The 27,469-nt window shown below is 41.3% G+C and overlaps 5 protein-coding genes across 6 annotated transcripts; 1 reads left to right on the plus strand and 4 right to left on the minus strand.

Moving 5' to 3' along the window:
• Nucleotide 1: 1 nt before the first annotated feature.
• LOC141826335 (epoxide hydrolase 2-like) lies at nt 2-1,554 on the minus strand. Its single transcript, XM_074713578.1, has 4 exons — nt 1,233-1,554; nt 979-1,161; nt 534-775; nt 2-438 (listed from the first exon to the last, which is right to left on the minus strand). The coding sequence occupies exons 1-4, from the start codon at nt 1,512-1,514 to the stop codon at nt 192-194; spliced, it is 954 nt and encodes a 317-aa protein (XP_074569679.1). The 5' UTR covers nt 1,515-1,554; the 3' UTR covers nt 2-191.
• A 1,895-nt stretch (nt 1,555-3,449) lies between these two features.
• On the minus strand, nt 3,450-6,085 carry LOC141826180 (pectinesterase-like). Its single transcript, XM_074713425.1, has 2 exons — nt 4,858-6,085; nt 3,450-4,231 (listed from the first exon to the last, which is right to left on the minus strand). Exons 1-2 carry the CDS (start codon nt 5,888-5,890, stop codon nt 3,537-3,539), a joined length of 1,728 nt encoding a protein of 575 aa, XP_074569526.1. The 5' UTR covers nt 5,891-6,085; the 3' UTR covers nt 3,450-3,536.
• A 4,606-nt stretch (nt 6,086-10,691) lies between these two features.
• Nucleotides 10,692-11,348, plus strand: LOC141826181 (uncharacterized). 2 transcript variants are annotated; one of them, XM_074713427.1, is made up of 2 exons: nt 10,692-10,733; nt 10,807-11,348. In XM_074713427.1, the coding sequence occupies exons 1-2, from the start codon at nt 10,707-10,709 to the stop codon at nt 11,185-11,187; spliced, it is 408 nt and encodes a 135-aa protein (XP_074569528.1). In that variant the 5' UTR covers nt 10,692-10,706; the 3' UTR covers nt 11,188-11,348. The 2 variants fall into 2 exon arrangements, 1 of the variants encoding a protein (XP_074569528.1); XR_012601621.1 differs by having other exon boundaries at nt 10,711-10,733; nt 10,801-10,998.
• Nucleotides 11,349-13,504: 2,156 nt separating this feature from the next.
• On the minus strand, nt 13,505-16,099 carry LOC141826179 (COBRA-like protein 7). Its single transcript, XM_074713424.1, has one exon. The coding sequence runs from the start codon at nt 15,879-15,881 to the stop codon at nt 13,851-13,853; it is 2,031 nt and encodes a 676-aa protein (XP_074569525.1). The 5' UTR covers nt 15,882-16,099; the 3' UTR covers nt 13,505-13,850.
• Nucleotides 16,100-23,084: 6,985 nt separating this feature from the next.
• Nucleotides 23,085-24,801, minus strand: LOC141826622 (putative galacturonosyltransferase-like 7). The gene has a single exon (XM_074713885.1). It carries the CDS (start codon nt 24,513-24,515, stop codon nt 23,391-23,393), a length of 1,125 nt encoding a protein of 374 aa, XP_074569986.1. The 5' UTR covers nt 24,516-24,801; the 3' UTR covers nt 23,085-23,390.
• Between the last annotated feature and the right edge of the window lie 2,668 nt (nt 24,802-27,469).

Here is a 27,469-nt window from a genome sequence, read left to right on the forward strand (position 1 = left end):
GCCTGATCAATTCTTGTCTAATAGCGAATTACATGATTTACTACCAAAATACATGATAGAATCTCCATGGAAGATGTGCTATTTGTTCATAAACTGCTAATTTCATTATTGCATACATATGCCAACATTATCTTATTCAGTATCGGAGAAAGTGAATGTTCTAATAGCTGTAACAATCGCGAGATAGATCATTAAAACTTCTGAATGAAGTCGTATATGAGGTCTGAGATCTCATGAGGCTTCTCCTGGTTGATGAAGTGGCCAACTCCTTCCATCACGACGACATCTTCGAGCAACGGAACCATCTTCTTGAAAACACCTTTGTGTATGTAGTCTTGGACGCCTGGGGTATGGTAAGTCAGGTCAAGATCCCCTATAATAAACTTGGTAGGCACTTTTACTTGCACCCCAGTCCAAGGTGCTGTCAATTCCCAGCTCCTGCATTTTGATACAGGTAGAAGAATATCAAAATAGTTCCAGTGATTCAATACCTGCAAGATTTGTTACTTTGTAAACTATCTAAAGAAACTTACAAGTTCATGCACCGATAGTAGTTCAATCCTCCAGTAAAACCTGACTTCTCAAATTTACTAGCATAGTAGTCTATGTCTTCTTCTGTGAGCCAGGAAGGCAAGCTGGCTGGAGTCTCAAGGGAATCTGCAAATCCTTTCTCCTTCGGTACGATGAAGGCTGCTGGAGTGCGGTAGGTCAAGAACTTTTTAAACACAGTGGCAGTGCCAATCTGCTCGAATTCAGCTTCTATTGCCCCTTGTTCCTGACAAAACTTAGGGTTATATGACTGCAGTGATGCCTTCATTATCTTGCAATTTAGATCAAGAAAATGGATTGGCTTGGAACTGGGTTTGTATAAGATCAAAGAATGGGGGATGCTGCTGCTTTCAATTACTCTAATCAATTCAATGCTTCTATTAGTCTCTTTGAAGATGTTCATAAGATCTCGATTGATTACAGAGTTACCTGGAATCGGCAGATGTAGTGGTCATCTCCAAAAATAGCTCTGATCCCGTCCACTGTATTCCGTTTGGGATTTCGTGGGCTGTAGGCCACGCTGAGGTTCACCAGGGCCTTCACCTTGTCGGGCCGCAACACGCAGAGCCACCAGGCGACGACCGCGCCCCAATCGTGCCCCACCACGAACACCTGCACGCGATCGAAGAACAGGGCTTCAGCATCGTGCTTACGGATCGGGAAGATGAAAAAGGGGAACTCACTTGGTCCTCGGAGAGGGCGTCGATGAGCGCGACGATGTCGCCGACGATGTGGAGGATGGAGTAGGAGGCGGCGGAGGGAGGGGCCTCGCTGTCGCCGAAGCCGCGGAGGTCGGGGGCGACGGCGTGATAGCCGCGGGCGGCGAGGGAGAGGATCTGGTGGCGCCAGGAGTACCAGAGCTCGGGGAAGCCGTGGATGAGGATGACGACGGGGCCCTGGCCCTTCTCGGCGATGTGCATGTTGATGCCGTTCACCGGCAGCGTCCGGTGGATTATCCCTTCCATCGCTGCTGCTCTCTCTCCCTCCTCCAACGCTGGTTCGCTGCCCTTCTTAACTTATCTGCATCAACGGCGATGGAAACAAAAAAATTATCAAAATAATCAAAATACACCCTAAGGTTTCATTAATATCAAAACATCCCTCCTTAAAATTAAAAGAGTGTTGTTTTAGGGAACGCCCTCTGACCGTCGTAACTTTTCGATTTATTAAAAGAGTCACCCTAAAAAATTGAATCCATAAGACTGATTGAGATTTATCAAAAGAGTGTTGTTTTATATAAAATGATTTTTATTATGTATAAATTATGAGTGGAATGTTGTTTTAATAAATTTTTAAAAATGAATCTTCTTTTGACAATATAAATAAAAATAGCACTTTTTTTAATTGTATGCCAATTAAAATATTTAATATAGCTGAATAAAATAGCATTAAAAGAGAAATGTTAGGCATCCGCCAAATATTTCTTACTTAAAATAACAATTTCCATAAATTTGTCGAAAGTTGATTTAATTGTCCTAACTATTTAGTCATCTTACTTGAAAAAGAAAAAAAATAGAATGGTCGTTTGAATGAAGGAAATCTATAATTAATTACTAAAATAATTTAAAATTTTTTGGATGTCACCTTCCACGAGTGCAATTTTTGAATATATATATATATATATATATATATATATATATATACTACTGCATGTTTGTGTGCGTGGACGTGGAGTGTCTGTGATAAAAGATTTTGGACGTCTAAAAATATTTTGGATGCTGGGAATAAAAGAGTATCATTTTATAATTATTTTTTTTAGATTAAGTTATTTAAAATTTTTTTAAGGTTTATGAGTTAGAGTGTAGTATTAAGAATAAATAAAATTTTAAAATAAAAAATTTAGTTACTTGGGATGTGCGGGATAAGAAGCACGGGATAACAATCCGACATACCCTGTGAGCATCTAAATTTTTTTTTATTTAAATTTTTTTTTTTAATGTTTAATACTATAACTCAATCTCTAAACAGAAAATCTTAAATAGTTTAATCATAAGAAAAAATAAATTAAAATAAAAAATACTACTATTCTTATTCTAGACACCTAGATCACTTTTGTTGCGCACCTCACGTGCACAAACAGACGCGCATGATATCAAATTTATATATATATATAGAATTTTGATATGTCACGCAGAAAATTCAAGGTGCCCGAAATATCCGACCACCTGAAAGTGTCTAGGTGACCAGAATAGGAACAGTGTCATTTTATAATTATTTATTATTATTATTATTATTATTTTCTTACAGTTAAGTCATTTAGAATTTTTTTTCTTTAGAATTTAGAGATTAAGTTATAGTATTAAGTACATAAAAAAATTTAAAATAAAAAAATTAGTTGATCACTCGCAGAATAAGAAGTGTAAAATAATAACCTGACTTTCCTTGAGCACTTACTTTTTTTTTATTTTGAATTTTTTTTAACAATATAACTCAATCTTAAATTTTTAAAAGAAAATCTTAAATGACTTAAGTTAAAAAAACATAAATAAAAAATAAAAATATTATTATTCCAAACATGCACGTAGGATGATTATGTGTGTATATATAAGTTTAATCCTTCACGTGTATATATATATATATTTAATTTAATATATATAATACTGTTATATTAAAATATTTTTTTTATTAATTTATCAAAAATATTTTAATTTAATTAACATCTTAATTTGTAATACCTTTATTCCAACCTAATTAAACATTTATAAAAGATAAAGTATTATCATATTAAAATATTCAATATTAATTTGGTCAAATTATTCAAATTTAATTTAAATCGATTTATTTGTTTATTTGTTTATATATAAACATTGGAAAAATCAAGATTTCACCATCGACATTCGAATTTTTTTCATATTTTTTTCTTCTCTTTTTGAAAAATCAACTTTATTCTGCACTTGCAATTTAATTAAGCCGAAGGAAATTGCAGACAGGAAGATTCGGAGAGCTTTAATTCATGGAATTAGGCGATAAATTGACTTAATTATTAGTTAATTCAAGCCTAAAGTAATCGGCACCGAAGTGGAGGCCAGCCACTGGGCGCCCTGGATGAACTCCGCCACCGTGAAGTTGCCGGCCTCCGCCGCGCTGGTGATGACCCCGAACCCCGGCCACGCCACCCGGTTGGTGGTGTTCGCCCCCGGCCCCCGGTTCATGTACTCGCCGTAGTACAGCGTGTCGAGCGCGAAGGAGCCGTTCCACGGCATCCACCCCGCCGGATCGATCAAGCTATCGAGGTACGACTGCATGAACACGGTCCGGGAGTACTCCTTCCACGGCCGGCCGAGGAAGGTGGAGAAGTTGGCCTGCACCGGGACGAGGTCGGCGGCCGCCGCCACCTTGCACTTGTGGATGGAGATGCCGGTGTTCTGGTTGGGGTCCTCCCGCCCCTGCGCCGTGAAGATGTTCTGCTGGTTGGGCAGCGGGCGGCGCGCGTAGAGGCTGCAGCCCTGCAGCACCACGGCGGCGTTGCCGAAGACGAAGTCGACGGTGCCGTAGACGTTGCACTCGCGGTAGAACTGGCGGAGGGAGTGGACGTAGAGCGTGTCCTGGTACCCCACGAAGCTGCACCGGTAGAAGGCGGAGAGGTCGGCGCCGACGCGGAGCGCCACCGCCTGGTGCTTGCTCGCCCCCGCCGCGTTCTCGATCGTCATATCTCGCATCAGGAACCCGCTCCCCGCCACCGCTGCAAATCACACACTAATTCCTCCCATTAAAAACAGATTACTACTGAATCTAAAACAAAAAACAAACGATGAATTGCATGATTCAGGCAAAGATATGAAGATTGAATTAATGATGAGGTTGGTGAGATGTGCCAGTGCTATCGTGTGTGGAATCCATTAAAACATGGAACAGGGGAAACCAATTATATTGCGTCCAGTTATGCCATGGCCAGTTCGACAGCTGGTGATTTTGATGAAGAAGCACTTCCAAATGTCGCCCCTTTTCACCGCAACGAAGCATCCAAGACAGGGGAACATGATGAGGAGGAGGAGGAGGAGGAGGAGGACTGGGTTTTGTATCAGTCGATCGGCAGCTCATCGTCGACATCCCTCGAGCTACCGAACAAAGTGGAATGTTTTCTAATGGCGTGACAGACAAAGCAGAGTAGTGGAGTGGACTACCTGCTCCCTCGTGTTCACGTGGAGATCGCCAGTGGATTTTGAAACTTGGAAGCTGGATTTGAGATTTTGGAGAAAAAGAAAGAAAAAGAAATCTAAACCTGTTCTTCGATGTCTTTTTGCTGAATTTGTGTGTTGTCGTGATTGAGAGTGATGGATGGAAGGTGAGAGAAGGGAGGAGAGTTACCGAAGGTGGCGGATCGGAAGGTGGTCCATCCGTCGACCACGTTACGGCTGGCCTTGACGACCGTCTTCCCGATGCCGTCGCCGATCATCATCAGGTTCGTCTTGCTCTTGCCCACCTCCACGTTCTCGAAGTACGCCCCCGCCTTCACGTAGATCACGAATCTCCCCGCCGTGTTGTTCGGCGCCGCCGCCACCGCGTCGCTTATCGTCGTGAAGTTCCCGCTCCCGTCCTTGGAGACCACCAGATTGGGGGTGATCGGCGTCGCCGTCGCGTTCGCCGCAGGCGCCTGCAGCAGCTTCCGGTCCCTTGCCGGCACCCAGGCCGGGAATCCCCTCGCGTCGACCGCCTCCAGCGTCACCCGGCGGCGCCGCCGCCGGATGCGCTTCACCATCGCCAGCGAGTTGCTGACGAGGCGGGAGACGTGGAGTAGACGCCGCTCGATGGCGGGGCGGTACCCGCCGCCGCGGCCCACGTAGGCGAAGCCGTCGAGGCAGGTGTACTGGTTGGTGATCGCGGCGGAGAGCACCGTCTCGACGTCATCCACGCGGGCGCCCGGGTCGCCGCCGGCGAGCCCTCCGGACGCCGCCTCGAGTTCGTCGAGAGTCTGCGCGAAGAAGAGCTCGAGGCAGTCGGCCAGCGCGAGGCGCTGGCGGGCGTCCAGGTGGCCTCCGGGGCGGCGGAGGTAGTTGGTGATGTTCCTGGCGGCGTTGCGCACAGCACCGGCAGTGGCGTTGACGGTGTGGCGGATCACCTCAGGCAGGGACTTGTCGTGCAAACCCGGAACGGAAGAAACAGCCGAAACGCAGAGATCCGGGTACAGAGTGCCCTGGCAGTACTTCCCGGCGGCGGCGACTCGGAGCATTCGCCGGCGGGAATATCGCAGACCATCAATCTGGCGCCCCACCGAAATATCCTCCGCCGCATTGCCGAACAGTGCCATCGGCAGCATAAAGAGGGAAGAAAAAGCAAGAGCCGTCAAGACCGAGAGCACTTGGCGCTTCCCTCGGCATTCAGTACCGTTCAGCGTTGGCATGGCGAGTGACTACCGGCGATCGAACAACACCACAGTGTGGAAATTGGAAGGAGGAATCAATCCTTGTTTAATGAAGGAGGTGATGATTGAATTGCGTCGTAATGCAGAGGAATAAATAGGAGGAAGAGTGGAAACTTTGTGAGTGTGGTCGGTTGTTGGGAGTAGATCAAATTGAGCTGGAAGCTGAAGAAGAGAAGAGAGGAGAGGGGAGAGGAGAGGGGCGAGGAGAGGTGACAGGGTTCACGTGAATTTGTAGAGTCATTATAGAGACAAAGGAAAAGATAGCGAGCTCTGTGAATACTGACTTTTTTACTTTTGGTGATCGATTTGGTCTTAAAATTCAACAATTGGTTATGAAAGGTGAATTGATTAGAATAGATTTATTAAAGTGGATAAAAGTTAAATTTTGATGAATAAACATATAACATGCTTATACTAGAATAGAGGGTTAACTTAAATCGATTTATCTCTTCATAGATGATCGTGAAACCGTAGATGGTAGATTATACCTTTTGAAGAAGAGAATAGAATTCTCATTGCATAATTCCATCCTATAATTTATCATTCTACTAAGGGTGGAATCATTAATTGAATATTTTTCTTTTATATTTTTTTTATCAAAAGATGATCATAAAGATGATAGTATCCAATAGTCTTAAAAAAAAGACAACTATCCTCAAATGTATTATTCGATGTTATTGTCTCTTATCCCACATATTAAATTTTAATCGGTCAATCAATTGTATAAATATGATAAGTTCACATTGTAACAGTACGAAATCATAATTACTATCTAGTTATAATAGTTACGGTTTTGTAATTATTATAACATGAATATTATTTAATATGATAAATTTAAGTTATAACAATAATTATTTGTAACTTCTACAACGTAAATATTATTGAACAAGATAAGTTTAAATTGTAATTGCTACGATTTTATGATTTCATAGCTACTATAACATGAATGTTAGATTAAATAAGTCAAATCTACATTGTAGCAACTATGAAATCATGGTTACTACAATGTAAATGTCATTGAACAAGTCAAAATCCGTCCAAATGATTTCAGAATTTAAATTTAAAATCGACTTATCAAAAAATTGAAATTGATCAAATAGAAAAACTGCCATTTTACAAAGAGGGTTGATGTAATTAGAAAAATAAAAAAATGCGATGATTCCAATAAAAGGGACTCCTTCCTTTTGAGTATTTACACCAACGTGCCATGATATAGATTTATGGGGGAATCTAACACAGTTTGTTTAGATTTTGACTTCAAATTATCGTATTACAAATTCAAAATTCAACAGTTTATTTAGGGTTTAGGGTTTAGAATTTATTTAGATTTTGACTTCAAATTGTAGGATTACATATTCAAAATTGAGCTGTTTGAAGGAGGAAATAATCAATTTGCAGGCACATGTGATAGAATCTTTATCTAACTTTGATAGAATAAACAGGCACCTCTTAGCTTTTGTATACAAGTATCAAAGACTGACTTAACAATGCTCCCTCCTCCATCATATTCTAAAAAGTGTTCGACAATGAGAAGAGAAAACTCTTTTATGTAATAAATGAATGAGCTCGATCGACTACATGTTAGTCTAACAATCTTGGCCGGCTTTGACGAGTCGATCGAACATGCCAAATTTAATATGTATCCCTGACCTCACCTTGGTTTGAGCTCATGTACTAACTATATAGTAGATAGAGTGCACTATGACTAAAAAGAACATCCACATGTTGTATATGGATATTGTCTAACTCTACTAGCTTAATCTCATTGACTTAAAAGAATCATATTCGTTTAGGTCATTAACAATAATAAGTTTGTATTGTTCTTTGGATGTTTTGCCTTTTAGTAACTATATGTCATGAACCTAAAGCATTAAGCATCGCTTGTGATGGTCCTAAAATATGGTCCTAAGTATGGTACTATATACTATATACCATCTCCAAATGAGGACCTTTAGGTACACTCGGTTCACTTGCCATGTTATGGCTAACTATTCACAAGACATAATTTTGATGTATTAGTTGCTTCTGTTTGGCCATCGATTATCAACCACTTTGGTTGATATCTAATGATATGTCGTTGTCTTTCGTCAAGTATAATGCACAACAACAACTCTTTTATAGAAGATAATATTATTAGTAATCTTAGTGAAGTTTTAACGTGTGATTAAATAAGTAGGAAATTAGATCTGTATTATGTTTGATGCATGTGTCTAAGTGTAGAGGGACTTAAAGATAGCACACGTACGCACTCTAGATGGTGAATCTTGTAGAAGACGCATGCAAGTGAGAAGGATAATATGAGAAAGGAGTTGACGGGCTTGGTGCATCAAAGATATGAGAAGTTGCGGAAGAGTACTTTAACGGAGTGAAAAGAATATACGGGAGCAAGCCGGAAGGGTTCGGTGCATTCAAAGGACGAAAAATCGGAAGGAAGACTACACAACGCGTGCGACCAAAACAAAACGGAGGAGAAAAAAATCAACCCATGGTTGATCATTCCAGGCGACTGGGGTTGTTCCAGGCGCCCAAGGATACTTAGTCCTAAGTCAGCACATTTGTTGCCGAGACAAATTAGGATGCAGTCCACATCAATAGAATCTAAGTGCCTCAATCGTTTGCAAGTGCCCAGATCGCAAGAAGTCATTAGTGGACCGTTACTAGAGTGGATTGGGTTCGATGAATCCAAGTACTCAAAAGACTTTCAAGCGGAAGTACCACGTTAGCATAATAGTCACATCTAGGTGAAGACTATAAATAGATTGAAGCTCAAAGAAGAATTAGGACATACACTCGATTTTTATTCTCGCTTAGTTTGTTTTTATAATTTTATGCCCAACCATTAATATAAGGTTTCTTCGCTTTCGGATCATTTCCGTTGAGGAGATTTTAGTGAAGCTTTCATAGTTTTTGGACTAACATCCTGAGGATTATAACCCAATAACCAAGTAATTAGTGTATGTTCCTAAAACATTAACAAGAGAAATTATTTTTATATTATTCATTAGCGATCCAAATTTTTAATTAGTATTTGTCCTAAATTACCTAAAATATTAGCAATAGAAATCGAGTTTTTGATTTACTTGTTAAGGTTGCTATGTCATCCACAGTTTAAATTAAAATATCTAGATTGGCCGCGGGGCAATGGTGCTAATGACATCCGGATTGTGACCTAGGGATCCGCAGTTCGATCCTCAGCTACGACGTATTTGTACCAACAAATATAATAATCCTAAATTACCATAAAGAGAATCTAAAGGGGACCTCAACTAAACCTTTGAACTTTAAACAAAAAAATCTTTCGATACTTACTAAAGTCTCTATCAATTTTTCCAAGGATCCATGTGTAACTTGTAATGACTACTCTAATCACTATGAAAACCTAGATTCGATAATTTATATATTACTTAGAGACTACTCGCTTGTAGTTATAAATGTATGTTATTTATGAATTAATCCAACTTGACTAGAAATCAACCCATGTTGAACTAGACACCTATACCATAACCTTGAGATCAGATGGGGCATGGCCTTAAGGTAGATACAAGGATCACGTACCTTTTGAAACCTCTTGAAGAAGAGTGCCAATTGAATTGATTGAAGTTTCAACTTAAAGAAGTCTCTTTCTTGGAGATGATTAATTCACTCCCACGAAAATTTTTCTATTTACCATCAGAGTAAATCGAAAAACACTTACGGAGACTCATCCAAACGGCCAACTTCTGATTGGAGGGAAAATCTTCTGTAATGTATCGCAACTGAGATTTAAATCTAAAATATCTGATTATCCATTAAAGGATCTAACTGTTGCACCGTGGCCCACATATGATGCATCAATTATAAAGGGATGCTTCATTATTAATGTATCATCCCTAGCACATTCAATGCTTGGACTAGACAAGGAAAAAGGATACTCCTCATCATACACCCTGACAAAGGGGCCTATAGAACACCACCAAGTCAACTCACTTTTTGAAGAAAGCATCCACTCTTCATGCTCAATCAATTTAAACCTACATATGACACCGGTTCATCTACTCTCACTTGATCATTGAGGTCCATTGAATTGGATTATCTTTAAACCTCGAATATTAATAAATACATGTTGCAAAAGGTTAGAATCCGCCAACCTAGCGGCCCCACACGATCGGCCCCTCGACCATCTGTGGAGAGGTAAATCACGGTGAATGCGGGACTGACCAGGGCATAGTGGTCGAGAGATTTGGAAACATGGCACAGATTGATGTTATCGCAAATGCAACCATGAGCCCTCGAACCGCCCACCTCATGCTGCAAGCACCCATGCCCTGACGAGCTGACCCCGCCCGTGGGGGCAAAACTGTAGTAGGTAAACTTTTTATAGTGACCGACCCCACCACCGAAACGACCCCATATCAGAAAACCCCCTAAAGGATTTTTTGGAGGCACGGTACCACTAGGTTGATAAGCACTACTAAATAAATACATAACCTAATGCAAAATTGCTTCTACCATAATATCAATCTTTGTCTGCCGTGATAATAATTTAAGTCTCTTAATCCTTTTTAGATTCTTCTCTTAACGCTGATGAGTGATCATAAATGAATAGATCCTTCATGGATCTTAAAATCTAACGGAGATTCCTTTTGTCCGACAGGAGCGTTGGATCTTCGCAACGGTCATGAGCCGCCCTGACAAGGAGATCCGCCCACCAACGAATCTAATCTAATGCGTTCCGCTTCCGCGCGATCGAGCTCGTTTCTCCCTTCTCCCTCATCCTCATCGGAACACTGACGAGAAAGATCAGATTTTTCCGGTCATGGCGGCGGCAAAGCTCTGCTTCCAGGTACGCTTCTCGTGTTCCCTTCCCTTCTTTTCGTCGCTCGTGGGATGACCTCTCGCCTTCGCGCTAGCTGCAGCGGCCGCTCGATTCGCTCCGCCGCAAGCTGAAGAAGCCCCTGTTCAAGGGCGACGCCGGCAGGGCCAGGGAGCGCCTCCGCCGCGGCGGCGCGGGGTGGCGGTGGAGGTCCGCGTTCCTCTTCTGGAAGCAGAGCCACGAGGGCGGCGGGGAGTCCGACGGGCGGTGGCACTCCCGCACCGCGCAGTTGTGGCCCGTGTACGCCATCGAGAGCAGCGGCGGAGGCGGCGGCGCCAGGCGGCCGAGGGCGGCGATGCTGCTGGCTGCGGCGGAGGTCGGAGCGGCGGCCGCGGGAGGGGTCGCCTATCGGAGACTTAGGGACGCCGGCGGGGACCACAGGGCGGCGGCTGCGGTGGCGGCGCCAGTCTACATCGTCACCTGACTGAATCAAAAGATCCTTCCTTCTTCCCCTTCTCTGGAATTATCAAAAAGATTGCTTTTTTTTTTTAGGTTTTTTTCCCTTCGCGTTCATAGATCTCTCGAATCCAGCGCTCGATTGCTGAAGCCTAAGCCGAACAGGTGAAGGCGTGGACTGGGAAAAAGGCGGCTTTTGCTGAAGCAAAGTTCTTGACGTGGAATGTCTCGTGCTTGACGATGAATTTCATTAAATTGTCGTGTCGAAATCCGATAAAGTGCGAACTGGAGCTTTAGAACTCGAATTTTGAGCCGAATTTTTCATCAGGTACGTATCCATCAAGATCCCGATCGTGCGGAAGGCATGAATTGCTCTCAGGGCATCGTTTAATCGGTTTAATTGATTATTATGAATCAGATTTATTAAAATAGATAAAAATTAAATTTTAATAAAGTCAAAATAATTTTTTTTTATAGTGGTCAATTATAATTTTTTAATTTATTTATCTTTTTATAGATGATCATAAAATTAATCATGTAAAACTGTTAGAATGATAAATTTCATTTTTTACTGAAATGGAAAACTGAATGAACAGACACCCCGGTGCCTCTGAAATACAGTAATTTTTAAACTAGACACCTAAGCTTTGTAAATATTTAAATCACGCTTTTTTTTATAGAAAATAGATTAGTTATCATTTTTTAAAATATCCTTACTTTAGTTTCATCCTCCATCGTTTGCCTTCCTCCTATCCGAGGATGGAGCCATACCCATATGTTGCCCTTTCCAAGTTTTAGCTTGGAGGGCCGACAATGTTAAAGAGGAGGACCGACAATGGAATACGAGAGAGAAAGATAATTTAGAGATTTTTTTTTTTCGATCAACTCATTCACAATCAACTCGAGGTTATGAAATTTTTTTTATTCTTAATAGTTAAGAGAGTAAATAATATTTTTAATTTTATAATAATTTATTTATATTAGAGGGAAAACTTAAAAATAATTTTAAAAGAGTTTTTTTAGTTTAAAATTATTTGATCAATTTTTTATAATCATTATAATTTAATATTTGTTATTCTCTAAACTCTATAAAGACATCATTTCATCTTTTTTTTTACACTATTTTATTTACTCTCGCCTCTCAATTTTAAAATCTCAATCATATTTTGATTTCTCTATATCATATAGAGTACTTAGACAATTTAAATATATATATATATATATTTATGAATTTATAATTTAAATATTTTTAATATAGTAATATTGAATCATGATGAATCGTGAGCGGGCGATGTCGAACCGTGAATTATAATCTTAGACAGTTAAAATTAAAGGTTGATCTGTTCTGAACTGTCGCAATTTCAAACTTTCAATTCCGAATTAGAGTCTGGATTTACACGATTACAATATCGTGATTAGCTCTTCACAGTTACTTAGATGCAAAACAAAAAAGTTGTTTGTCACAATAGACTCCCGTCATAAATTTATGACGGGAATCTACACCGTTTGATTTTAAAGTTAAAATTAAATTCAGACTGTAGATTGAATGAGTGATTACGATGGCCTGAATTTAATCTTATATTTTAAAATCGAACAGTCCAGATTCTCGTCACAAATTTATGACAGGAATCTGTTGCGACAAGGATCCCAACTGGATGCAAAATAACCGATCGTGTAGCGGCTACCTTCGTATAGCCAACTGAGGACGCAGCCATCTCGACCGTTGGTCGACCAAAGAGCGGAAGAAGATAGACAACTAAAGACGAAGGGGTATTTTAAAAAATAAGTGATATGTTGATAATTTTTTTTAAAATATAATATGTAATTTGGTTAAGTAAATTGTCAAAAAAATCTAATAAATACTTTACATTTAAAATAGTGTTGCAACGCAGAAATATACATAAAGAACAGATACTTGGATGACTTGAAAAAAAAAAACATTCTAAATATTTTACCATTTTAATTATTTAATCAGTATTGCTGAAATAAATACTATTTTTAGTTGCATTTGATAGTAATGCATAAGATAACAATGTTTTAATAATTAGTTTAAAACACAAATTTAAACTAATATGAAGGTCAACATATATCTTCCAACAAGACCTCTTTTGATTCTTCTACAACATAGAACATCAAAACTTCAATATCTTAATTATAAAAATAATAATAATAATAATAGAGAACTGAGAATAAAAAAGCTACTAGAGATGATGAGAATGGACAACGTCTGAATATTATTGTTAGGTTGAAAAATATAGAGGTGTGAAAGGGGAACGTGCTTCTGAAATTGAATGAACAATGAACATGTGCAGTTGAATCACTCAAACCATTTCGCCACTGGTAAATTCAACAAAACCTGAAAATGGATTGGAATATTGCTACGAGAAAGCTTTGTCAAACCACATAATATGAGAAAAGGTCAGCATTTGGTGAGGAAACTAGCAACAGCTTTGACAAATTCTTCCGAGTGCTAATTAATGGAGCAAAACGAGGGAAGTGAAGTCCATAAACCAAAACAATCGAGTCTAGTTACAACAGTGACCATGAGGATGAGATATCGTGCAACAATTGTATGAGAAAGATTCAACCTTTTTGTATAAGTTTGTACCTGTGGTCTGTTCCAATTGTCGAACGGGCAATTGGGTGCGACATCACTGAAAGAATCAAGGAAATGGAAACTGCAAGTGGTAGCTACTGATGCAGGAACAGGAGAGATGCAACGAGGAGGAGGAAGCCAAGGGCAGTGAAGGTTCCTGGTCGGCGACTCCTGAATGCCCAACTGGTAGGAAACATGTCCGGCATTGAGCACTCCTCCCCATTGAAGTAGACCTTTGAAGGGTAGCCGTCGCCGGCAAGGATGTCGATGCCCGGCGTCGACTTCTTCGTGAATGATATTACCGACTGTTGCTTTCCCGGCACTCTGGGGTCGCTGTCGCTGTTGCCGTCCGTTTCCCCGTTCAGATAGTTGAGTCCGGCCATGCCCACGATGAAGATGGTGTCGTCGTCCATCTTGGTCCCGTTGAAGGAGTACAACTGCTCGTAACCTGGATATGCCTTGTCCAATTTGGCGGCCATGAACCAGTCGGCGAACTGGTCCTCGCCCCAGTTGAACAGCGTTATCCTGGCCGACCACCCCTTCTGGTAGTTGGTGAGGACGTGCCAGTTGATGCTGACGCCGCAGTTGTCGGCGCAGGGCAAGGGGGAGGGAACGTTGTAGTGCTTGATCTGCGCCCAGGCGAGGGCTTTTTCCGTCCGGTTATCGAATGGCACCAGGAGGGATTCGGGCGGGAGGAGCATCCCCGGGGCGGAGACGTTGCAGGTCTGGGCGCGGTTACTGGCGGAGCACCCGCAGGCGCAGGTGTTGCAGGGGACGACGGAGTCGTTGTAGAAGGCGGAGAAGGAGACGCAGCACTTGGGACTGGCGCCCTTGGGCCGGGTGATGTTGCAGACCACCTGCCAACTGGCGAGGGCGAGGATCTCCGAGTCGAGGCCGCTCGGATCGGGGAACCGCGCAGGGCTTACACGAATTGGCTGACCGCACTGGTAGTGGGGGTTGAGACCGGAGCCGGAGATGTTCCAGTTGACCGGAGGGAAGAGGACGGAGCGGTTGAGATCGGGTGGCATCTTTTGCACCTGGATCTGGAAGGCCGAGACGGATTGCTCAGGGTCCATCTCTGATGGAAGAAGAGTCCCGTTGCGGCAGCAGTGAGGGATGCGGCCAAGCTCGGTGTCGTTGTACCGCCACGGGGATAGGTCAGAGATGGTGGGTTTCTGCTTGCAGCTGAGCACCTTGGTGAAGTCGAACTCCTGGTAGAATTGTCCCTGCTTGCCGAAGATGCAATCGGAAGCGTCGACGACGGTCGGGTACGCGCCCCTCATGGAGGAGATGAACTCGTCGCGAGCCCACTCCCATGAGAGCTCCCAGTTGTCGAGGCGGCCGAGGGGGTTAAGGTTTTCGATAGTGACGAGGGCGAGGTAGCTGCTACCGTAGGACTCCATCACATCGTAGGCGATGGTCAGGTCCCCGGATTGGCGCTCTAGGAAGCCGGTGGCGTTCACCGGCTCGTGAACGTAATTAGGGTTCGGGAGGCAGCACCTTTGGACGGAGCCGGAGTCGTTGAAGCCGGGCAGCTGCGCGCAGCTGTAGGAGGGGTCATCAAGCTCGAGAAACTCCGGCAGAGGCACCGCCGGGGGCGGAGAGCCGAAGAGGGTCCCGACGAGAGAAATCTTAATTTGGATCTGCGACAGATCGTTCGCCGTCTCGATCGGGGTCTTCAGATCGGTGTTGGGGTAGCCGGAGAAGGCAGTAACATTAGCATCGAGAGTGGTGTTGTAGGGTAGAACCGAGTTCGAGGCGTTGGCGAGAACACCGCCGTCGACGGAAACGAGGAGCTCGCCGTGGCGGAACGGGACGAGGAGCGTCCAGGCGACGAGGTCGGCGGTGCCGTGGTTGAGGACGGTGGCGGTGGCGCGGAAGGAGTAGGGCTGCTCCGCTGGGTCGCTAGTGAAGGGGTGGATCCTCTCCCGCTGCTCGAGGACGTAAGAGAGGTAGATGCCGTTGCATAAGGACTCCGGCGACGGAGCAGGGGCAGGCGCAGGGGAAGGGGTGAGAGCGGGGGTCTGCGCCGGCGGCATTGTTCCCTGTGACCAGGAACTCTCAACGGAAAGCAAGAAAACCAGAAGAAGTACCCAAATCGGAGGCCGACAACGCGAGCAATCCATCGTGAGCTCGCTCTGCGATCGCACAGAAACAAGATTCGTGAAACTTGACGAGATCGATGCACGATTGTCGCGACGGCCGAGGAAGAAAGCAGAAGCGCGTTAGGGTTCCCGACCAGTTTGGTCACCGAGGAAGAAGCGTAGGAGAGAGAGAGAGAGAGAGAGAGAGAGAGAGAGAGAGAGAGCTGTGGATTTGGGGAAGGGGAAAGGGCGAAGGAGGGGAGCTTGATGGAGGCGTAATTTTAGGGGAGAGAAAGAGAGGCTTTTGGACTATTTCCAAGTTTGAAACGGCGCTGACGTCATTGGCGTGTGAGTGACGCCGTGAGAAATCAATCTTCTTGACATCTTTTTCCTAATTTTGTGAAAAAATATTGCACTTTACACCAAAGTTTGTCATTATTTTCCGCTTCGACCTCGGAGTTAAAAAATTTACACAACGCTCTAGTATAGTTTTAAAATATCCTTATTCAATCCATCGCTATTATAATATATATGGAATGGATTCAATTTAATTTAAAATATTATATTTAAAATATTTTATATTATAAGTTGATAAAAACTTCATTAAAATCATTTAAATATATTTAAAATTAATTTAAAACTATTATATTAATCATTTAATTAAGCGGTGTCATCGATATTGTAAGAGTATCTATATCAAATGTTAAGTGTTATAATATTTAAATGATATTACAATCAATATGGATAGATATTATAATTCATCACACATATATTAGCGTTTAATTTTTTAAACATAGTTAATGAATAAAATTTAAAAAAACAAAATCATTCAGGTGTGTATGTGCACTTGTGATTGATGGACAAAAAAATTGAGAATGATATAGAATCAGATTTTATGTGCTCGGATACAATGGCAGTCAAAATCAACGATTACCTTGAATTAATCAATAAAATTAAATTAAAATATTTTAATTTTTTAAATTATTAAATTGAAAATTGTTGGACTGCACTGGGCTGGAGCCCAGTGCAGCCACCCCTGGCTACGCCAGTGCTCGGATAGTATTTTTGAATGTATTAATACTCTCAAATGACAATTTGATACATTATAGTGAAAGTAGTGAATTTTTCATAATTTTTTAATCGATTAAAGTTACTCTTTATAGTCAAAAAAACATACCGAATCGCTTAGTATACCGCTTAGTATACTATAGCAGTCGATTCAGTAAGCAGAGTGTAGGATCGAGTTAGAGCGCTAGAAGGAGTGAATAATGTTTTGTCGTTTTTTCACTCGTTTAAAAAAACTTAAGTAAACTAGAGTAAAAAAGCATTGGAAATAAGTAAATGGAATACTTTTATTTACTTAGTTCACAACTACATACTGCTACTTCAAGGCTCATAATCCTTGATCATTTCTGACAGACAATCCACTATTAAATTCTCCTCTTACAAGAAAGAGTTTTCACTTTACAAAATAAGTTAGGAATGATAAACCTTTACCGTCTTAATGATTTATGTATAAAAGTGAAATAACAATGTTACTAATTAGAAAAATAGTAATGAGACATAGAAGTCGATGCAGCTTCTCTACGTTACGACAGTGTTTTAGATGGGTTGTTTGTGCACAGAAAGTCATCATAGTAGCGTATGAAATTATCTTTTAGGGTTTTCTTGCGTAACTGCATATAAAGACTAATCCGGACATTTGGAAGTTATTCTGGACGTCTTTATATCATCCCAGCGATTAGCTTTCGATGCTGACTCATCATCTTTTGAGCGTCTGTATTCCTTCTAGACGCCTATATCCTTTTTGGACACCTGGATGCTAATGTGAAAGTTGTTAGATCAATTTTGACTCCGCAACGTCTTATTTCGATCCGAGCGCTTGGAACCTTTTTGGGCGTCTAGAGGTTGAGGTGTTCCGACCACTAGGACTTAGCTACCTCATCCACCTTGCTGGACCGATTGATTGATGTCTGGGTGCTTGGATTCCTTCCGAGCGCCTAACTGTTTGATCGCCTGGATCCGAATAAGGGCGCTCGAAACTCAAAGTTTCAATTCCTTGTTTCTTGCATCACAAGTTAATCCATAATAAAATATAAACAAAAAAGTGATAATTTTAGCAAACTGTCTGGTCTTGACTTTTAGATTTCCAGTGAAATTCTAAGTCAGATTGACATTTATTATTCTCCTTCTCGGGAACGCATCCTCACTCACTCCACTCGGGAGAATTATTTTTTGTCAATCTGGTCTTTCAGACCTGTTGGACTTTTGATCATCCTTGATCTTTGAGCCCTAGAATTTCCATTGCTAGACGTCTGATCCTCCAAATCAGTCTAAACTTTTTCGTCTGGTGCTCTGATCTGTTAAGTCTTTCTGCACAGTCCTCCTGACCAAGACTTCCTTGCCTAGTCTTTTGACTAGGACTTTCTTATCCAGTCCTTCAGACTGGGTCTTCCTTGTCCAATCATCTTGATCAGGATTTCCTTTGCTTAACTGCAACTAGAATTTTTATGTGCTACCTGCACATTTAATTTAGTTCATTAATTTATTTTACAAACTTAACTTGAACTCTTTATCATTATTAAAATCTAAATTTGATCATATAATACTTTTTCATCAATACGGAAGGTCAAAATGGATATCAGATATATATTTGATAATTTTAAAATTTACTTACGTGGTGATTTAGATATTCCGAAACTTTGAACCGTGAAACAATAAAGTGCTGTTTTTTATCCAACTTTTAATAAGTCAAGTTCAATGAGATACGTGAAATATAATTTGTTGGACGTCAAGGGGGAAAATGAAAATCTTTAATGTGAAACTGTCCGTACATTAATTCAAACACAAGCACATGCGTCCGCAGAGACCAAGGCAAAAAAAAAAAAACAACAACAGTGTAATAGAGTAGAATATGTAGCCGTTGGTGCCGGGCAGCTGGCGATTAGCACGCTGCATGGCAGGTTGGCCTGCGGCCTCTGTGGGCCCCAAATCCTAATCTGCCGCGTTGCCGAATTCAAACAGCCGATGGAAATGGGATCGGGTCCACGTTGGCGGCGGACGGCTTCCTTCCTTCTTTAGGCTTTAATTTTTCTCACAAAATATTTTATATTTTATTTTGGGAGGAAAATAATCAAAAGAGCCCTCTTTATTATTTATTCCATCAAAAAAATATCATAATTTTTAAAAATATTAAAATATTATTATATTATTTTTGTTTTAAAAATATTCTTATTCTAATATTATTATAATAACTTCAGTCAAACTTACTCTAAATAATTTTGATTAAATTATTTCATATTATATTAATTTTGAATAAAGTTTATAATAATTTCAAATAAAATTGATGGAAGAGTTTTAAAATAATTTTATGAAGTAGAATAATTGTAAGTTAAAAAGAAGTATTTTATATGTATCAATTTTAATTTAAAATAATTTAATTTTACTTCTAATTTAAATTAATATAATAATACTAAAATAAAAATATTTTAAATAAAAAAAACATAAGATTCTATTTTAATATTTTTAAAATTAATAACAGAAATAATAATAATAAAGAACGTCTTTTTAATTTTTGACTTCTTATTTTCTAATTTTATTTATTAGATCAAACTCAGTCTCAATTAAAGCACCCGGGTAATTCAATTACAATTCTATTTTTTAAGCTCTAGGTAAGATTGAATTAGTTAGACGGGATAGATATTATTATAATAGATAAAGATTGAATCTTAATTAAGTTGAAAAAAATATCCTTTAGCTCTTCGTCAGGATTGTTATGTCATTAAGACTCCTTACCTTTTGCTATAATAATTTTATTTTTTAAATCTCAAAATATTTTAAGTCAAAATTAAAAATTGACTTTTGTATATGGTTGTGTGCTATTAGTGCTGTCAAATGGATTAACTTGTAATAGAACAGATTGATCCATCAGAAATCCATCATATAATAGGACAGATCGACCTACCATACTGGAAACTCCCAAATCTAATCTAATTCAACTCAAGACGAATCAACTCGTGAACCTATAAAAAAAATTAAAAATATATAGAAAAAATTAAAAATTAAAAATCAAAAATTTGAATTTTGATTTAATCACAAGCTCATTAAATTTTTTATTTTAATTTTAAATTTTCAAAAGAAAAAAAATTCTTAACTTGTAAGTCAATCTAAGTCTGTCATGGACTGATTCGTGTGAGTCACGAACTAGATGAGTCAGTTCGCTTATATTCATGTTATAATGAGTCGATAAAATTTTAATTGAATCTGTTTAAATTATTTGACAAGTGAACCAACCCGATATATCTCACCTCAATTCACAACTCTCTTTGATAGGGTGAATCGTGGCTTTTCTTTTAGAATTTTCTAAGAGACTTTTCGCTCTTTGTTGAAAGAAAATATTTTCAATGAATTTCACAGACTCTCTTTCTCAATTATTATTTATTATTATTATTATTTAATTAATTAGTTATTTTCACCTAATTTTCTTTAAAATATTCCTGTTTAAAGTGAATCATAATATATCCGAAATAATTAGTTAATTGGGCCTGGATCCATGGACCGAACTCTTCAACTTCATGATGCCCTCCATGGGCTGGGCCACGCTGCCTTTGCTTAAAAAAGATGCACACCACTGGATAAAGGCAGGCCACGTACAACACCCACTGTCAGGATTTTTATTTATATATTTATTTATTTATTTTTGGATAATCCTCCCAAGTTTCATCCAACTAATTTGCAACTCAAAATCATCTTAATTAGGGATTAACAAAAGATCAATTAAATCAAATTAATTGACTGAATCGATCCAATTTAAAAATTCAATTAGGTTAATTGAAATTTTATTTTAAAAAAAATCATTTTTTCAATTTGATTTCAATTTCAAATTTCATAAATCAATTTGATTGCTCAATATCAACCGATTGATTTGATGATGTCATCAATCGATCGATCGATGAGTGATGTGGCAGAGATAAATCGCTTATATAGGACGTTGAATTAGTCAAAAAATCAACTGAATTGTAAATTAAAGTCAACCTACTTCAATCTATGTCAAACTTAGCCAAGAGTAAGTCAGGGTTAAATTGAGCCTTCAGCCCAAAGAAACTTAGACTCCTAGACAAGTCAAGTCAATTTTCAACTCGATCATGTCCAACATCCTCAGCTCGGTCACATCTGACTTCCTCAATTCGATTACGTCCGACTTCCTCAGCTCAATCACGCCTAACATACTTAGCTAGGCCACGCTTATCATCCATAGTTCAAGCCATGCTGAGTGTCTTTAGATCCTATCATTAAACCTCGCAATAATGGAGAATATAGATATAATAATAGGCAAGAAATGTGGAGCGATGTAGATTTCAAACCAAGGCATGTGGGCATACGTGGCAACTCCACGATCTGAACGTGGGGATCATGTTTCTTTCCTAATGTTAATATAAAAGAAAATCTACTCCCGCAAGCACAGGTACGCTCACAGGAGCACAATCATTTCTCCTTCAACATTTTGATCCTCAAAAATCCCTTACTAACTTAGACATTGGAGTGACTCCGTTAATATGTCTTGATCCATTCTAATCCCTTAAGTTCTTCAGTTCTAATCCAGAATCTTTTCTAAGTTGTTCAAGTTCTTGAAAAATCCTCCTCATAGCCAGAATCTCTGGGAGTCATCATATCAATCCTCGCTCCATCAAACCGGCGGTTCACTCATCTATGGATTTGTCTCCGACGATCATTTATAAGATTAAATCGATTAATTTAATTGCCGATAGAATTAACCAATTTTATATTAATTCGATTCACTTCTAAATGCAAGAGTTGTCATATCAATCCTTGCTTCACCGGTGGTTCACTCATTTATGGTTTTTATCAATTAATCAATTTTATATTGATTCAATTAATTTATTTATTTTTATAAAATGATCGGTTCAATTGTTTTTTTAAAAAAAAATAATTTAATTGATTTTTATTTATTCACTTTAATTTTGAATAGATTACTCACCCTTAACCTTAATGCTGCCAGAAACTGTCTTTGTTTGTAGCTTCAGATACTAATTTAAAACAGCAGCATTTGGCTGTGAAAACCAAACACTGGACACGGCGGCCTGGTCTCGCGACCTCGCATACCAGTTTCCTGACACGGATCATCCAGCACTGCTCGATTGCAGGTCGCAGTGCCCTGCCGCCCCGCCCCGCCCTGCCCTGCCCTGACCCGTTCACCAGAGCTTTTTAATTAAGAAAAAGCTTGACGGATGGCAAGAATCCAATGCCAAGATCACAAAAACAGCAAGCCTGATCACACCACAGTAAGAATCCATTAAAGTCTCGTCGATGGGCACAGGGGCCATCATCCCATTCCCATGCCATGGCAGGGATTATGATTCTCATCCACTCCCTTGGCGACCAAGTGGTAAACCCTAAACCATCCATCTCTTAACCTTTTTCAAACGAACACGGCATAATTTCTTAAAAGATTAGGTGGTGGTAATTGCATCACGAAAGCTCAGCTCATCCAACACCCGTGCTCCATTGAACTGGTAAAAGAATGAAATAAGCTGATGGGAGCCTCCTAACAACCCAGTGGTTAGGGTTTGCCAATCAAAGAATTGACTAAACCAATTCAGCTAACGTATACGTCATTCCTACGGACACAAGTTTGGTCAGCTGCATAACGTATCTACGAGATTCAATGTGCTTCAATAAAGAGAGAGACCTAGCAAATCACTCATCAACACGACAAATTTGATTTCTCTGTCGTCATAATGATTGAAGGCTACTAATCACCCCTTAAAATATTTGATCTGTTGATAAAGGTGAGGGGCTCCTTGCCACTTGCTGAGGGAACTTCCTCCTAAATAAACGCATCCAGACACCTCTCTTCCAGCTCAGTAGGTGCTTGATGAACAATTTATGAGAAGTCAACCACTCGTTTGTTGATTGAAGTTTTGACTTGTGATGAAACAGAGGAGAGATCAGTAAAAAGGTTTTTTTTTTGAGGCCTAAAGGAGATAGGAAGGATGGAACTGCTAAAGAAGGGATCGTATCAGAAGAATAACGATGGAACACCTAACTCTTCTTCGATAAGAAAAGGAGGCACCTTTGCCAGGTATTTCACGGATGTTTTGCGGCGCTTCCGTCGCCCACCTGTTCTTGGCTCAAGGTTGAATCTTTCTTCTCGTGTTGGAAGAATTCTATGGAATTTGATAGATTGGATGAACCAATAAAAAAAAAAAACAAAGCAAACAGAGGTTGAGAAAAATCTTGCCTCCCCTTTATTCAATGAGGCTGCAACAATGGAATGGAGAATACAAATTGCCTCGCAAGAACAGAATCTGGGATCAAAAAGAAAGGGAAGCGAAGAGAGGAGCCACTAAATCCACATGAATACCGTAAAGAATTAACAAACGTGGAATTTTAACAGAGGGGAAGAAGAAGAAGATGGGAACAGTCGGCAATTCTGATGTCTTTTGATATGAAGGTTGATGGGGAGCAGCAGTGTCGTAGAAGAAGATGAGGCAGAGGATTTACCGGAGAGCGGCGGCCGTGAATGTAGCGTCAGGCGACGGCAGGTCCGTAGAGGTCGTAGGGCGCCCAGAGGTGGTCGAGCGGGCACGGCCGATTTGAATCAAGCCGCGCCCACGGTTTGCCGCTGCCGCTCCAGTGGAGGAGGCTCACCGGCCCTGCGTGCAGGTCCCGGCAGCTGCCTTTGACGTTGTCACCGCCGAGGCCGTGCTGGTTCCATCGGTGCTCGATGGGAGCGACGTGCCCTGCGAAGACGAGCAGGAAAGGAGGCAACGAGCCCAGCTCGTAGATCCGCCCCGGGCCGCCGGGTGCCTCGCCTCCCTTCTGCACTTCCATCCACTGCTCGATCTGCCGCGTGTACCCGGAGCGCCGCCACCGGACGAGGTCGAGCACCATCACACCGGTGTTGAAATAGCATGGTCGGCGGCCAGCGAACGCCGCTGCAAGCTGCCGGTCAGACCAGAAGCGCGGGGTGAAGTACTTGGTGAAGTTGGCGTGGCAGTACTCGGGCGCTCCCACGGCGCGCGACCCCAACCCCGTCCGCCACAGCTTGGCGATGTCGTCGACGACCACAAGGTCGGAATCCAGGTAGATCACCCGGCGCACGCACCGCTCGAGGATGTCGGCGAGGTAGTTGCGGGCGTAGTTAAGGGGCTGCTCCAGCGCCTGGCGCACCGACGTCGAAATCAGTCCCCGGACACGATCTGGGTCGAAATAGTACGCCTTGAATCGGAGCCCGGGGAAGGCGGAACGCACCACCGGCTCCAGCCCAGGCTGCGAAACCAAGAAATGGAAGAAGACGCTCTCAGGGCACCGGGCGTGCGTGAGCACCGAGTGGACCGCCGCGATCGAACCGCGTAGGTACTCCTCGTCTAGGGTAATGGCGATGTGCACGAGCGACGGGTCGCAGACCGAGGTTCCGTCAGCGGAAGGGACCTCGCAATCGGCGGCATTGCGGAAACTCGGCGCGCGGCGGAATCCATAGCGGTCGGCGAAATCCGAGACGGCGGCGACACGGTGATACCGGCCGCTAGGTGCCCGGAGGTAGTGCGAGGACCGGATGGCCTCGGCGGGAGGGAAGGACTGGAAGGAGGGGGACAGCACGACCATGACCATGGCGGCGGAGCAGAGGCCGGACAGGCGGACGAGCCAGAGCATGGCTCCCGCACCCCAGCGCAGGCCGCGGCCGCAGCCCTTGCGGCGCCGGCAACTGCGGGTCTTGAAATAGAAGATATCAGCAAGGAGCGCGAGGGATCCCCGATTCGCCGCCAGGACGGAGGCGGAGGAGGAGGAATAGGAAAGCCCGCCCCGCAATCAATGGGATCGACCGAGTACCACGGCCTCAGCGCCGCCGGAACCGATTGGACCCTCGTCGACTTCCCTTGAGGCCGAAGCAATCGCCGGGAAAGGTGGGAAGCAGCAAGGAACCCTAAAGAGAGAGGGAAGAATCCATGGACGAGGACTGAGGCGACGAAGGAAGCGGGTGCGGTAAGCCCACTCGCGGTGAGCTCCTCCGCTGCTTCTCTCTGTCTCCCCCTTTCCAAAACCTATTCTAAAGCGGTTCCAGCGAAGGAGAGAGAAAGCGAGCGAGGAGAGACAGGTGGATAACGCGATTGAAATGAACCGAAAGGCCGTGGACCGTGGCGCAGATGAACCGGTTCGATTGGAAGTGGTGGTTTTAATTTGTCACGGATGTAATTTATGAAGGAGACTTGGAGGGGAGTGCCCGTGATGAAGATTAATGATCACTCGTGATCTTAATTATTGTGGTTTATTGTTAATTATTTTATGGACATAATTAACCTTAATGATCAACTTGAATTAGCATGACTAATATATGAGGCTTTATGTCTCAACCTAAAGGAATATCTCTTTTATAATATTGACGATGTTATTTTCACTTGCTCGAACTCCTCCTCTCTTGAACACCTCTTAAGTTTAGATTACGATGAATTATTGATGGGCTAACGTATGTCAAGATTGATTGACTCTACTGGCACGGTACCCACTCTGATGCTCAAGTTAGAATAAGAGCATAACAAAAAAAAATTCACGAAAGTGAGAGATAGAAGAGAGAGTGTGTGTGTAATATATAGAGAATAGTTATCTTCGTGTGAGAGAATAAAAAAATGATATCTCTTATTTACCCTTATCGACTGTTATATAGTCATCGAAAAGGAATCTCCACGTGGATATCCTTGGAGAGACAATTAGGAAATAAAGGAGTATCAACTTCTAAGTCGCGCCTCTGAGGATGCCCTTGCGAGTAGCGCATGTCTACCTGCTCTCCTTCTAAAAGGCAGTTGGGAGACAATCATTGAAGGAATCTCTATGTCAATTGTCACGTACTCACCCGCTATCCATTAGTGAAGAAGTTAAGGGACCAAGGAGCGACAGTCATGGAAGAGAATCTCCACGTGGATGACATATGTCTGTTCGATTGCTCAGAATTGAGGTCAAGTACCAATTTGATCGAGTATCTAAAATGTGACTCTCGAGCCCTACTAGGTTGTCATTGAATGAGCGCTAAATATTCGGAAAATGGATCCCAAGTGGATTTCCTTATCTTGAGAGGGAAATCGTTGCATACAAACTAAGTGCTCAAAGATGTTACTTCATTTAGTGTTCATGAATACTATCATACTTAGTGCTTGGGGATGCTAATATATTTAGTGCTTGGGGATTCTGACATATTTAATACTTAAGGATGCTGACTCATTTAGTGCTTGGGGATGCTAACCCCTTAATGTTTGAGGGTGCTACTGTACTTTACTCGGAATTGGAATTGGCCGATCCAGAAGTGAGATCGATCACTCGAAAAATAACCTGGGTACCATCAAATATCAATTAAGAGTGACATTTATTTATTATGATGTAACCCCAAAAGGCATCATCAAACTAACATTCAAGACATGCCTTTCAAACTAGGAGTATGTTTTTAAGAAATACCCTTGAAGTTATAAAGTAGATAATTGATTAATCACGAAAGAGTTTGTAATTCAATAAGGTTAACTATTAAGGAGAGAAACCCTTTATTGTTTGTTCCTAAAGTATCAAGAATTCTTTGCACACCAAGGCTTTGTTAAACTAGCAAATCAATTCCAATGTTAGCATGGATATACTACACATAAGGTGTTTAACATAATACCCTTTGGACTATGTTAAGTGATAGATGCATCCATACTTAAATGTGCAAACTAAATGGGTATTAGTGCATCTACTACTAATACTTAATGGCTATACTTTGATCTAAATGTGTGAGAAAAGGTTAGAATGAACACAAACTATTGACTAAAACTAGATAAAAAGGTAGCACTGTTCTAACTAAAATTAATGACTTGGTATCAAGAACTAAACAACTAATATAGTTTGTAATCAATACTTAGTCTTATCAAATCACACTATCAACCCTCAATTACAAGTAAAATAGTTTATTTGTTTTTGCCTTGGGCAATGGTTTCTCGGGCATAGAGAGACATAACAATTAATGGTGGCATTTGAGGAAAGTGCAAGCAAATCTTGTACCTTGTGGTGAGGTTGAAAATTGAGTTACCTTTGCCCTTCCCAAGGGAGGTGGAGGGATTGCTTTCAACTACTGCAATGCCTTCACTTTCCATTCCATAGAAACTATCAACATGCACATTCAGTTTAATTAAGCACTGTACTTGGAAGAGTCCTCCTCTTCCCTACCTTCTTCCCTATCAGCTAAACCCTAGTCTCCACCAATCAGGGCACATGCAAGACTGGTGCAAAGCCAAAATAATAACTGAACTACAATGCCAGTCCCTCACAGAGAAAAGTGAGTACGTTGATCATCATAATCAAAATACAGCAAACAATAAGAAAGATTGATATTTTTTTTATTTGTCAGCTTCTCCAAAAGAAGCATTGAAGTTTTATGAAAATTGATAGTGAGTTAGCACATTCTTTTTCCTTGGGAAAATTTTGGTGATGTTTTGCAATAAGGATGGATAATTTTTGCAAAAGAAAAGAAAACCAACAAACCTACTACATGATGCTCCTTGAATGACAGAGAGTGATGCTCCTTGAATGAAAAGGACAGAAGAGTTCCATCTTTCATCAGATTATTTAATATGTGGAAATTGTTGTCT

Source organism: Curcuma longa, chromosome 4 (assembly GCF_044706935.1).
Source record: "Curcuma longa cultivar G26 ecotype Majalengka, Jawa Barat chromosome 4, ITB_CL_G26_1.1, whole genome shotgun sequence".
Classification (NCBI taxonomy): Eukaryota; Viridiplantae; Streptophyta; class Magnoliopsida; order Zingiberales; family Zingiberaceae; genus Curcuma; species Curcuma longa.

What these genes read in the sequence shown, in the direction of transcription:
- LOC141826335 (XM_074713578.1), bottom strand. Translation starts at nt 1,514, where the DNA reads ATGGAAGGGATAATCCACCGGACGCTGCCGGTGAACGGCATCAACATG. An exon ending in ACGCCCTCTCCGAGGACCAA is followed by an intron (nt 1,162 to 1,232) that starts GTGAGTTCCCCT and finishes GATCGCGTGCAG; the next exon opens with GTGTTCGTGGTGGGGCACGA. An exon ending in TACTATCGGTGCATGAACTT is followed by an intron (nt 439 to 533) that starts GTAAGTTTCTTT and finishes ATCAAAATGCAG; the next exon opens with GAGCTGGGAATTGACAGCAC.
- LOC141826180 (XM_074713425.1), bottom strand. Translation starts at nt 5,890, where the DNA reads ATGCCAACGCTGAACGGTACTGAATGCCGAGGGAAGCGCCAAGTGCTC. An exon ending in CTTCCGATCCGCCACCTTCG is followed by an intron (nt 4,232 to 4,857) that starts GTAACTCTCCTC and finishes TGTGATTTGCAG; the next exon opens with CGGTGGCGGGGAGCGGGTTC.
- LOC141826181 (XM_074713427.1), top strand. Translation starts at nt 10,707, where the DNA reads ATGGCGGCGGCAAAGCTCTGCTTCCAG. An exon ending in CGGCAAAGCTCTGCTTCCAG is followed by an intron (nt 10,734 to 10,806) that starts GTACGCTTCTCG and finishes CGCTAGCTGCAG; the next exon opens with CGGCCGCTCGATTCGCTCCG.
- LOC141826179 (XM_074713424.1), bottom strand. Translation starts at nt 15,881, where the DNA reads ATGGATTGCTCGCGTTGTCGGCCTCCGATTTGGGTACTTCTTCTGGTT.
- LOC141826622 (XM_074713885.1), bottom strand. Translation starts at nt 24,515, where the DNA reads ATGCTCTGGCTCGTCCGCCTGTCCGGCCTCTGCTCCGCCGCCATGGTC.